The sequence below is a fragment of the Borostomias antarcticus genome, assembly GCF_949987555.1.
Source record: "Borostomias antarcticus genome assembly, contig: scaffold_126, whole genome shotgun sequence".
NCBI lineage: Eukaryota > Metazoa > Chordata > Actinopteri > Stomiiformes > Stomiidae > Borostomias > Borostomias antarcticus.
This window is the reverse complement of record NW_028175951.1, coordinates 323,880-336,809: the sequence shown is the minus strand read 5'-3', so window position 1 is coordinate 336,809 and position 12,930 is coordinate 323,880. Positions and strand designations below refer to the sequence as shown.

At 51.3% G+C, this 12,930-nt stretch overlaps 1 protein-coding gene across 1 annotated transcript; it reads right to left on the bottom strand.

The window, feature by feature from the left end:
- Positions 1 to 1,140: 1,140 nt before the first annotated feature.
- Positions 1,141 to 8,225, bottom strand: LOC311328988 (folliculin-interacting protein 1-like; the record flags this gene model as incomplete). Its single annotated transcript, XM_084462874.1, has 7 exons — positions 1,141 to 1,332; positions 3,863 to 3,943; positions 4,531 to 4,696; positions 5,554 to 6,281; positions 6,447 to 7,062; positions 7,270 to 8,092; positions 8,210 to 8,225. 7 exons carry the CDS (start codon positions 8,223 to 8,225, stop codon positions 1,141 to 1,143), a joined length of 2,622 nt encoding a protein of 873 aa, XP_084319000.1.
- Between the last annotated feature and the right edge of the window lie 4,705 nt (positions 8,226 to 12,930).

Genomic DNA, 12,930 nt, shown 5'->3' with positions numbered 1-12,930 from the left:
CTCACACACCCCCCACACCTAGCTCCCCCCTACTTCACACCCCCCCCACAAACCACCCCTCTCCTCTACCTCACACCCCCTCCACGAGCCCTAGCTCACCCCCACATACCCCCTCCACAAGCCTTAGCTCACCACCACGTACGCCCTCCACAAGGCTTAGCTCACCACCACGTACGCCCTCCACAAGGCTTAGCTCACCACCACGTACGCCCTCCACTAATCATATCTCCCCCCTACCACACACACCCCTCACAAACCATAGTTTACCCCTACCACATACGCCCTCCACAAGCCTTACGCACACACCCTGCCTATAAATGGTGAGCGTCTCTCTCTCTCTCTCTCTCACACACACACACACACACACGCACATTCGATCAAAAGTAGGATTCACACTGGTGGTCAGATCTCTCCAATGATGTCGGCAGAGGACATGGCGGCTACATTTTTTTCATTTGTGTTTCAAATATTGTTTCATTGACTTTTGCATAATTATGTCTGTCTTGAAGTTGGTTTCAATGTAATAATTGCGCACTTTTAAAATTAAATGACAGTTAAAGTTAATTGTTATTGTATAATAAAGTTATAATAGTTATTGTATAATAAAGTTATAATAAAGAAGATATCGCCTCTTATAGCACCATAGCATATTATTTTTGTTTGTTTCTTTGAGTTCTGGATGGTGCGTTTTATAGACCAGTCCTCATCGGAGTGTAAGAGTGTGTGTGTTTATCTGTGTGTAAGAGTGTGTGTGTGTGCTAATGCATTCACACCCGTTCCCGTCTTATCAAACAGGAGCGCGAGGATAAGACAGCAGAGCGTTCCAGCGCCTCCAGACGCCACCACGGCGTTTTTATTACCTCGCAAACGTACAACACATCAAGGAGAAGCACATTTTCAGTCGTTTTATTTTTGATTACTCGTCATGGCATTGATTCAACTGTATAAGTCTGTATCCATCACAATCAACATCAGGATTTATGGTATAAAATCTCAAATGCAGGAGGCTGTTTGCTGGTCAAACTGCTGCGTCGGCCGCTACTGTAAGACGCAGCGCTGCTCATATGAATCCTGTGTACAGAACTAAGACCACAGGAGGAAAAGCACGCATGGTGCTCCTATGATGTACAGTACAATCTCCTATTGACCTCCAATCGAAAAAAAGGCGCAGGTGGGATTTTGAGCAGGCGGCTGTGGGGGCAGCCCGACGGGGTCCTGGCGAGAGGAGCGCCGGGGTCCTGAGGGGGGGAGGTCCACCAGGGCCTGGACAGTCTGGGCCACGCGGGTCAGACGGTCCTCGTCCAGGATGTGCTGGGAGGTGCACAGGCTGTCCTGGGGGGGGGGGGGGGGGACAGGAGTTAGAGACGTGAATGAGTGCGAGGACACACTAGAACACACACACACTAGGACACACACACTTGAACACACACACACACACTAGAACACACACACTAGAACACACACACACTAGAACACACACACTAGAACACACACACCCTGGAACACACACACTAGAACACACACACTAGAACACACACACACCCTAGAACACACACACTAGAACACACATACACTAGAACACACACACTAGAACACACACACACCCTAGAACACACACACTAGAACACACACTAGAACACACACACTAGAACACACACACACCCTAGAACACACACACTAGAACACACATACACTAGAACACACACACTAGAACACACACACACCGGGCAGTGTGATGACATGCTGCTATGAACTAAGCGATGGTGTTGTTGTTGTTGTCATGCAACCCTTGGTACTCTTGGTACCCCCCCCCCCCGGCAGGCCTACCCCTCACCCATGCAGGAGACAGATAAGGGTGGGTGGGGGCAGAATGAACATTTGGAGTGGATCCAAACACCCTAGTCTGAACATGCAGGGCGCTACAGTCCAGTTTCCCCTCGCAACAACTCACCTTCTCCATGACAAGGAAGGACACAAACCTCCCTGGTCAACCTGCTCTCAGACCGGGGCACATCGGATCAGGGCACAGCAGGGTTAAAAGGCACAGCAGGGTTAAAGGGCACAGCAGGGTTAAAGGGCACAGCAGGGTTAAAGGGCACAGTAGGAAGCAGAACGCCGTGCGTTTCTCAACCTCTGCCGCCCCAGTCCAGGTCTGGTTCTAGTCCCCCAGACGGACTAGCAGCGCTAGAGGGGGGGTGACCCGGTGGGACTGGCAGCGCTAGAGGGGGGGTGACCCGGTGGGACTGGCAGCGCTAGAGGGGGGGTGACCCGGTGGGACTAGCAGCGCTAGAGGGGGGGTGACCCGGTGGGACTAGCAGCGCTAGAGGGGGGGTGACCCGGTGGGACTGGCAGCGCTAGAGGGGGGGTGACCCGGTGGGACTAGCAGCGCTAGAGGGGGGGTGACCCGGTGGGACTAGCAGCGCTAGAGGGGGGGTGACCCGGTGGGACTAGCAGCGCTAGAGGGGGGGTCAGACCAGGGCTGAGGCTGAGGAACGCAGGACTGGCAGATCCATGGTGACAGAACAAACATGGCAGCAACAGCAGACACAGAAAGCAGACGTGGGACAAAGTTCATTTTTTTAATAATTTCTTTACAGCTGGAGAGAAAAAAAACTTTACATATAGATTTCATATAAACTCTCATTCCCCACGTACTCTTATTAATCACGTAGGCATCGTATAAATATTACAAAAGTCTTTCTGTTCTGTTTACATCTTAGTCAAGAATATAACTCTGCTCTGAACCAGTGAAACATGGTGCTCGTTCGCGGCCTACGCTGGTTCTGTTTCCATAAAACACACATTTTGGTTGAAACATTGTGAACCCCAACAGCAGACAGGAGTACGTGGTAATGCATTAAAAGTGGTTTACAGACAGGGAAATGGACATTCCTAGATCTCTATTACACAGAGGAACTGAGGAGACAACCTAGGCCCTTTCCAAGATGGCTGCTCTTTTCCCGCCCCTCAAAGCATCAACACACGTCTCCATCATGATGGGAACGGAAATAGAACAGCCCACAATGGAGAATGAATCAAGATTGGGTTTTTTACAAAAATAGAATCCAATTCAGAAAACAAAAGAATAGAAAGTGGGTAAGTCAAGGGCAATCCTGCTCTGTGCAGTGTGTGTGTGTGTGTGTGTGTGTGTGTGTGTGTGTGTGTGTGTGTGTGTGTGTAAAGTATTCAGACAGGTGCCATTAAAGGTGGTGTAACAGACGAAGCCCTGTTAAACAGCGTCGCTGTGAAGAGGCAGCCTGGGCTTAAACAAGATGGCTGCTCTTTTCCACACAGCAGAAAGCAACAAGGTGACATGCTGGTGAAGGAGCAGAGCAGATGATGTATCGAAACTACAATGACCTAAGAGCAAAGCTTCGCTTCCAATACTGAGCTCCCACACGAGTCTCCTGGGAGATGTAGTGATAAAAAAATCCATAAGACAAAAGCTCATAAGACCAGCTCATAAAACCAGCTCATAAGACGAGCTCATAGGACAAGCTCATAAGACAAGCTCATAAGACAAGCTCATAAGACCAACTCATAAGACAAGCTCATAAGACAAGCTCATAAGACCAACTCATAAGACAAGCTCATAAGACTAGCTCATAAGACCAACTCATAAGACAAGCTCATAAGACGAGCTCATAAGACGAGCTCATAAGACAAGCTCATAAGACGAGCTCATAAGACGAGCTCATAAGACAAGCTCATAAGACCAACTCATAAGATGAGCTCATAAGACAAGCTCATAAGACACAACCATTTCACAACCAGCCACTGCTTATGGACTGTACGGTATAAAGGCTATTTATGTATTTATGTATGTATGTATGTATGCTATAGAGTGAGTGGTCCCATTCACTGAGCTTATTTTGCCTTTCAATCCATTAAAAAACAAATGGATGCAGACGGCCTCCGCGATGGGCTCGTCCAGGACCGGGTGCTGGGGGGTCAAACACAGGGGTGAGTGAGTGAGTGAGTGAGTGAGTGAGTGAGTGAATGAGTGAGTGAATGAGTGAATGAGTGAGTGAGTGAATGAGTGAATGAGTGAATGAATGAGTGAATGAGTGAGTGAGTGAGTGAGTGAGTGAATGAGTGAGTGAATGAGTGAATGAGTGAGTGAGTGAGTGAGTGAGTGAATGAGTGAATGAATGAGTGAATAAATGAGTGAGTGAGTGAGTGGGTGAGTGAATGAATGAATGAATGAATGAAACTTTTATTTAATATGGACATCACAATTACATTCCTGTGTGTTTGTCTCCTGTGTGTGTGTCCTGTGTGTGTGTCCTGTGTGTGTGTGTCCTGTGTGTGTGTCCTGTGTGTGTGTCCTGTGTGTGTGTGTCCTGTGTGTGTGTCCTGTGTGTGTCCTGTGAGTGTGTGTCCTGTGTGTCCTGTGTGTCCTGTGAGTGTGTCCTGTGTGTGTCCTGTGAGTGTGTGTCCTGTGAGTGTGTGTCCTGTGTGTCCTGTGAGTGTGTCCTGTGTGTGTGTCTCCTGTGTGTGTGTCTCCTGTGTGTCCCCAGTGTGTCCTACCTGGATGGCGTGTGCCAGGTCAGCTATGAGTCCCTGTCTCAGGCGCTCGTCGTTGGGCAGGCCGTGGAGGACGAAGTCGGGGACGTAGGTGGGACAGTAGCCTCCGAACAGAGAGCGTCCAAAGTTAGCGATGCTCGGCCTGGAGAAGTTCTCCACCAGCTTGGCCCTGAGGGGAAACACAAGCATGAGCATCGTCTATGAACACACGGGTGTGTGTGTGTGTGTGTGTGTGTGTGTGTGTGTGTGTGTGTGTGTGTGTGTGTGTGCAAGTGTATATCTAATGGTGTGTGTGTGTGCAAGTGTATATGTAATGGTGTGTGTGTGTGTGTGTGTATGTGTAATGGTGTGTGTGTGTGTTTGTGTGTGTATAGTAATGGTGTGTGTGTGTGTGTGTATGTGTAATGGTGTGTGTGTGTGTTTGTGTGTGTATAGTAATGGTGTGTGTGAGTGTGTGTATTGTAATGGTGTGTGTGTGTGTGTTTATGTGTGTGTCTGTATTGTAATGGTGTGTGTGTGTGTGTATATGTAATGGTGTGTGTGTGTGTATTGTAACGGTGTGTGTGTGTGTATATGTAATGGTGTGTGTGTGTGTGTAGTAATGGTGTGTGTGTGTGTGTGGGTATAGTAATGGTGTGTGTGTGTATAGTAATGGTGTGTGTGTGTGTGTGTATAGTAATGGTGTGTGTGTGTGTGTATTGTAATGGTGTGTGTGTGTGTGTGTGTATAGTTAAGTGTGTGTGTTTGTGTGTGTATTGTAATGGTGTGTGTGTGTGTATAGTAATGGTGTGTGTGTGTATTGTAACGGTGTGTGTGTATGTGTGTGTGTGTGTGTGTGTATACAGTATGTAATGGTGTGTGTGTGTGTGTATAGTAATGGTGTGTGTGTGTGTGTGTGTGTAGTATTGGTGTGTGTGTGTGTGTGTGTGTGTGTGTATGTAATGGTGTGTGTGTGTGTGTGTGTGTATGTAATGGTGTGTGTGTGTGTGTGTGTGTGTGTGTGTGTGGTCTCTGCCTGCTCCTCACCCGGGTAGTGGGACCACCACCTCCTCCTGCCAGTCCTCCTGGTCGGTGTCCCCCCCCCCGTAGAACCCCTCGTTGTGCCGGTGGACGTCCTGTCCTGCGTCCTCGCTCTCGCTGTCCCCCAGCGCGCTGTCCGAGCTCTCGTTCCGGGGGATGTCCCACTCGCTGGGCGGGGTCTTCTTCCTGTCCCCCGGGGGCTCGGTGACCGAGATCACAATGCCCTTGTCCTGCTCCCCCAAGCAGCCCCGGCAGCCGCTGGCCTCCCAGGGGTCATTTGACCCGCAGCGGCGGCGCCGGCCCGCCTGGGCCTCGCCGCCACCCTCCCCCCCGGCCCCGCCCCCCTGAGCGCCCGCCCCCGACGGGTCCAGCAGCTCTTTGTGGGTTTTGTCCGTGCCGCTGGCCTCCTGCCGCCGCTCGGCGGCGTCGCTGATGGTGCTCGTCTCCACGGGGTTGTCGTCGCTGAAGTACTCGTCGAACAGGTCCATGCTCTCCTCGCTGGCGGTGGGGGTCCAGCGGGCGATCTGGCTGGACACCCTCAGCAGAGCGCCCTCCTTAACGCCCGCCTCCTTGGTCTGGGTTTGGTCCACGACTAACGAGCTGCTCTCTGACTCCAGTCCTGCGCCTCTGCCTCTCTGCTCTACACTGCTCACCCTCTGCTGCTGCTGCTGCTGCTGCTGTTGTTGATGTTGTTGTTGATGTTGATGATGTTGTTGTTGTTGATGTTGTTGTTGATGTTGTTGTTGATGATGATGCTGATATTGTTGTTGTTGTTGTTGATGACGATGTTGATGGTATTGCTGTTGTTGTTGTTGATGATTATGATATTGTTGTTGTCTGTGTTGTTGCTGCGCGTGTTTGTCCTGGTGTTTCTTGTGCTTCCTGATCTCCTCCTCCACCTTCCTCCTGCGGCTCTCGGTGTCGGACTCCGGTGACATCGAGTCCCCGATCAGGAAGGTCACCTTGGTGGCCGGCTCCTCCCCCTCCTCCTCCCTCGACCGGAGCCCCGCCCGCCCCGGGAACGACCCCGGTACCGGAACCGGCGGGGGCAGGTTCTTATCTGGGGGCTTCTTCTCCAGAGGGATACTTGTGGACCGGAACACCTTGATGGGCAGACTACGAGCTGCCCCGGCCTCCCCGGCCTCCACAGCCTCCCCGGCCTCGGACTCCTCCACAGGGCTGGGCCTGACCTCTAGGCTGGGCCTGACCTCCGGGCTGGACCTGACCTCCGGGGTCACCTGACGCTCCGCCTCCCGCACACACACCTGCTCCCTGGGGGAGGCGGAGCCAACGGGCGTCACAGTCTCCAGCCTGGCCTCCACGCAGGGGGGGCTGCCGGACTCCTTCTGCAGGGCGGGGCTGGGGGCGGGGCTGAGGGCGGGGGTGAGGGCAGGGCTGAGGGCAGGGCTGGGGGCGGGGCTGAGGGCGGGGGTGAGGGCAGGGCTGAGGGCAGGGCTGGGGGCGGGGCTGAGGGCGGGGGTGAGGGCAGGGCTGAGGGCAGGGCTGGGGGCGGGGCTGAGGGCGGGGCTGAGGGCGGGGCTGAGGGCGGGGGTGAGGGCAGGGATGAGGGCAGGGCTGGGGGCGGGGCTGAGGGCGGGGCTGAGGGCGGGGGTGAGGGCAGGGCTGAGGGCAGGGCTGGGGGCGGGGCTGAGGGCGGGGGTGAGGGCGGGGCTGGCCTGGGCCTCCCCGGTCTCCTCGGCCTCCTCTGTCCGAACGGCGGGCGCAGCGGCCGGGCAGTGACCCGTCTGGAGGACACTGCTCCTGGAGCTCTGGCTCTGACTGCTGTCCTCCTCCTCCTCCTCCTCTTCCTCATCCCCCTCCTCGGGGGCGTGGCTAGCAGTGGCAGGCTCCGCCTCCGTGTCTGTAAAGGTGCTGCTCTGCAGGCTGTAGCTACTGTCTCTGTCCTCGTCCAGAGACGAGGTCTCCGGTCCGGGTCCAGAACCAGAACCAGAACCAGCCTGAGGCCCGGCCCCAGAACCAGAACCAGAACCAGCCTGAGACCCGGCCCCAGAACCAGCCTGAGACCCGGCCCCAGAACCAGAACCAGAACCAGCCTGAGGCCCGGCCCCAGAACCAGAACCAGAACCAGCCTGAGACCCGGCCCCAGAACCAGAACCAGCCTGAGGCCCGGCCCCAGAACCAGAACCAGCCTGAGACCCGGCCCCAGAACCAGAACCAGCCTGAGGCCCGGCCCCAGAACCAGAACCAGAACCAGCCTGAGGCCCGGCCCCAGAACCAGCCTCCGCCCCAGACCCAAGCCCCTGGTCCCCCTGGCTGAGGTAGTCCCCGTTGGGCTTGTGGACGGTGACCAGCACGTACTCCGACTCCTCCACCTCCCCCCGGCGCAGCGACGTGGTGATGAGGGAGCCGGGGATGACGATGGCCTCGTCCTCGTGGCTCTCCAGCAGGTGCGTCTCCAGCAGCTCGGAGCAGCGGATGAAGTATGTGAGCAGGTAGAGCAGCCTCTGGACCAGCTCCTGCCTCCTGCCCACCACCACGGTCTTGGACAGACGCACCGGGGAGCCGATGGCCCCGTACAGGTCACCTGGACACCAGGGAAACACACAGGTTACTGGGCTGGGCCAACATGCAGGGGGAGAATATAAACACAGGTTACTGGGCTGGGCCCGACATGCAGGGGGAGAATATAAACACAGGTTACTGGGCTGGGCCAACATGCAGGGGGAGAATATAAACACAGGTTACTGGGCTGGGCCAACATGCAGGGGGAGAATATAAACACAGGTTACTGGGCTGGGCCAACATGCAGGGGTAGAATATAAACACACAGGTTACTGGGCTGGGCCCGACATGCAGGGGGAGAATATAAACACAGGTTACTGGGCTGGGCCAACATGCAGGGGGAGAATATAAACACAGGTTACTGGGCTGGGCCCGACATGCAGGGGGAGAATATAAACACAGTCAGACAAGCTTCAATACTTCACCCCTCCACAGGGTCAGGGCAACTATGACAACGGCAGACAAGTTTAGAGATGTTTTAGAGGAGTAGGGCTGGGTATCGATTCCAATTTCAAGAATCGATTCGATTCCGATTCACAAGGTTCAGAATCGATTATCATGATTCAATTCGATTTGATTTGATTCCGATTCACAAGGTTCAGAATCGATTATCACGATTCAATTCGATTTGATTCAATATTGATTCGGTTAGTGTTACTTAAACCTGTTTTTTTTTTTTTAGCTGTAACCTTAATTACATGACTGCCAAGTTATGCAACACATCAATACTAGGGCTGGGTATCGATACTGATTTCCAAAAATGAATGAATCATTGAATGAATTAATGAACTATTCATTCCTCCATTTATTCAGTCATTCATTAAATAAAAGATCGATTTTGGGATTCATGAATCGATTCTGAAACATTTGATTCAAGAATCGATGAATCGATTTTTTAAACCCATCCCTATAGAGGAGCGTTCGGACCACTCCACCTCCTTATTCAGTGTTTCGCAATAGCCACCAGGAGGCGCCGTTGAGCAAGCAAACTATTCGTCTGGCAGTGGGCCTGTTTAGCCTATAACTGCCTATAGTTTAACCTCGTATATTCTTTGTATTATAGTGTATATAATGTACATGGTATTGTGTTTATGTGACGCTCTATAGAAATGAGTGGGATGTCTCAATGGCTTATTTGTGGGAAATGTGAAGTGAACAGTTTTGTCTGTTTGGGGCTTTTAACAGATTGTAATAAAACAAACCCTTGGCTTTCATAATATGTAGGAATTATGACTCATTTTGACTGGGAAATATATATTATAAGTGTAGAAACGATGATTTTCTAAAAGGTTAGCAAACGTTAGGCTGCTACTGCAGAGGAGGAAATGTAAACATTCTATTGAGCCTGCTTCCTGTTTCCTGGTTATGCCCTGTCTGTTTCCTGTTTCCTGTCTGTTTCCTGTCTGTTTCCTGTTTCCTGTCTGTTTCCAGGTTATGATCTGTCTGTTTCCTGTTTCCTGTCTGTTTCCTGTCTGTTTCCTGGTTATGACCTGTCTGTTTCCTGTCTGTTTCCTGGTTATGACCTGTCTGTTTCCTGTCTGTTTCCAGGTTATGATCTGTCTGTTTCCTGTTTCCTGTCTGTTTCCTGTCTGTTTCCTGGTTATGACCTGTCTGTTTCCTGTCTGTTTCCTGGTTATGACCTGTCTGTTTCCTGTCTGTTTCCTGGTTATGACCTGTCTGTTTCCTGTCTGTTTCCTGGTTATGACCTGTCTGTTTCCTGTCTGTTTCCTGGTTATGACCTGTCTGTTTCCTGTCTGTTTCCAGGTTATGACCTGTCTGTTTCCTGTCTGTTTCCAGGTTATGCCCTGTCTGTTTCCAGGTTATGACCTGTCTGTTTCCTGTCTGTTTCCAGGTTATGACCTGTCTGTTTCCTGTCTGTTTCCAGGTTATGCCCTGTCTGTTTCCTGTCTGTTTCCAGGTTATGACCTGTCTGTTTCCTGTCTGTTTCCAGGTTATGACCTGTCTGTTTCCTGTCTGTTTCCAGGTTATGACCTGTCTGTTTCCTGTCTGTTTCCAGGTTATGCCCTGTCTGTTTCCAGGTTATGACCTGTCTGTTTCCTGTCTGTTTCCAGGTTATGACCTGTCTGTTTCCTGTCTGTTTCCAGGTTATGCCCTGTCTGTTTCCAGGTTCAAACCTGTTGAACACATTAGCTTGTCTACTCTATTGAAAAGTTGCCGAATTGTTGCTTCCAACCTCCAGACCCTCACTTCGCTCGGAAGCTTCTCTAACCACCCCTCTCCCCTGTTTTGGTCTGGCCCGCCTCCCCTCCAGCTGAAGCAGGCAGGTACCATGTGCCGGGGGCCGGCGGGGGCGTGCGACCTGCCCGAGTACTGCACCGGCGGCTCCCCGTACTGCCCCGCCAACGTGTACCTGCTGGACGGCACGGCGTGTCAGCGCGGCCTGGCCTACTGCTACAGCGGCATGTGCCTCACACACCAACAACAGTGCCTGCAGCTGTGGGGCTACGGTGACGGCTGGAGAGAAGCCATACGGTGACGTTCTTTCCACACTGGTCACAGTAGTATGGCTTCTCTCCTGTATGAACACGCTGGTGTATCTTTAAATGTTCTGACGTAGTGAAGTTCTTTCCACACTGGTCACAGTGGTATGGCTTCTCTCCTGTATGAACACGCTGGTGTATCTTTAAATGTTCTGACGTAGTGAAGTTCTTTCCACACTGGTCACAGTGGTATGGCTTCACTCCACGCTGGTGTGTCTTTAAATCTCCTGACGCAGTGAAGTTCTTTCCACACTGGTCACAGTAGTATGGCTTCTCTCCTGTATGAACACGCTGGTGTATCTTTAATTGTTCTGATGTAGTGAAGTTCTTTCCACACTGGTCACAGTGGTATGGCTTCTCTCCTGTATGAACACGCTGGTGTTTCTTTAAATTTCCTGGCTCAGTAAAGTTCTTTCCACACTGGTCACAGTGGTATGGCTTCTCTCCTGTATGAACACGCTGGTGTATCTTTAACTCTCCTGACGTAGTGAAGTTCCTTCCACACTGGTCACAGTGGTATGGCTTCTCTCCTGTATGAACACGCTGGTGTATCTTTAACTCTCCTGACGTAGTGAAGTTCCTTCCACACTGGTCACAGTGGTATGGCTTCTCTCCTGTATGAACACGCTGGTGTCTTTTTAAATTTCCTGACACAGTAAAGTTCTTTCCACACTGGTCACAGTGGTATGGCTTATCTCCTGTATGAACACACTGGTGTGTCTTTAACTCTCCTGACGTAGTGAAGTTCTTCCCACACTGGTCACAGTGGTATGGCTTCTCTCCTGTATGAACACGCTGGTGTGTCTTTAAATTTTCTGATGTAGTGAAGTTCTTTCCACACTGGTCACAGTGGTATGGCTTCTCTCCTGTATGAACACGCTGGTGTGACGTAGTGAAGTTCTTCCCACACTGTTCACAGTGGTACGGTCTTGGCTTGTCTGTGTGTCTCTGTCTCTGGGCGGGAGTATGAGTATGGCTGTGCAGAGCGGGCGGTCAAGGAGGGACTCAAGAAGGTGGGGGAAGTTAGTCTGGAGACAAAGCTATCCAGGTTCCTGTTCAAGTACAGATCAACCCCCCAGACCACCACGGGAGCCACGCCAGCTGAGCTGCTCATGAACCGCAGGATCAGGTCTCGGCTAGATCAGGTGCGTCCCTCGCTATTTACAAGTGTCTGATTGAGTCTATGTGAGGGGATACTCAGGTCAAGGTCAAGGTCAACTTTATTTATAAAGCACGTTTAAAATCAACCGAAGTTGCACCAAAGTGCTGTACAATATATAAAATAAACTAAAACAAAAAACAGAATAAAGTGCACATAATCACAGAACAATAAAAGGACAGGACACAAACAGGACAGGGGATGTAGGCTATCAGGCCTCAAAAGCCAGTGAAAACAAGTGCGTTTTAAGCTGAGACTTAAAGAGCCCTAGGTTCTGTGCGTGTCTAATGTGTGGAGGGAGGCTGTTCCAGAGCTTTGGGCCAGCCACCGCAAAAGCTCGGTCACCCTTGGTCTTAAGTCTCGATCTAGGGACTATTAAAAGAGTCTCGGAGGAGGACCTCAGGCCCGAAGTGGATTCCGGCAACTTATAGAGAGGACCGGTCCAGTCTCTTGGAGAGTGAAAACACTGGATGGGAAACTGGTGAGACGACATCAGGATCAGATACGGCCATGTTATGATCACAACCTGGCTGACCCCTGTCTCTAAGAGGAGAGTGTTCCTGTGGACACAACAGAGCAAGAACTAGAAAATCAGGCACACGAGGTAGTATGGGCACCGCCACAAGAAGCAGAGGATCCAGGCATACTGGTGCCGCCAGCAGAACTAGAGAATCCAGCACCAGATGCAGTGGCACCGGGGCCTCCAGACATTGGGGTTTTGGGAAATTGTTACCCAGTGAGAACTAGACAGGCACCCACGTATCTCAAGGACCAAGTGGTAGCAGGGGCTGAATAATCCCCTCGTAGAATCAGACTAGGTTTAAGTGAATTTGTTCAGCACATAAAAGAAGGATTTTTGTAGACTATGGGGGGAGGAATGTTGTAATGTTCTGATTCATGTTGTATGTTATATTCAGTCAGGCAGTCAGGTGATATAAGGAGAGGGGCTTAATGTAGAGGGGGACCGGAAGTAACGTTCAGCAAGAAGATAACCACCAGAATGCGTAGTAATGGAGTCTGAAGTGCAGAATGCAATAAAGAGTAAATAACTTTGAGAGTGTATCATCCTTGACTTTATTACAGTAATTGTATAGCAACATGTAAACCTCAGTTGCTGGCGGTCCATCTGATGCCTGACCAGCCTCAGTGCAAATGTATAACTATGTGTGTGTTTATTCTATCCAGAATAAATCAGCCTTC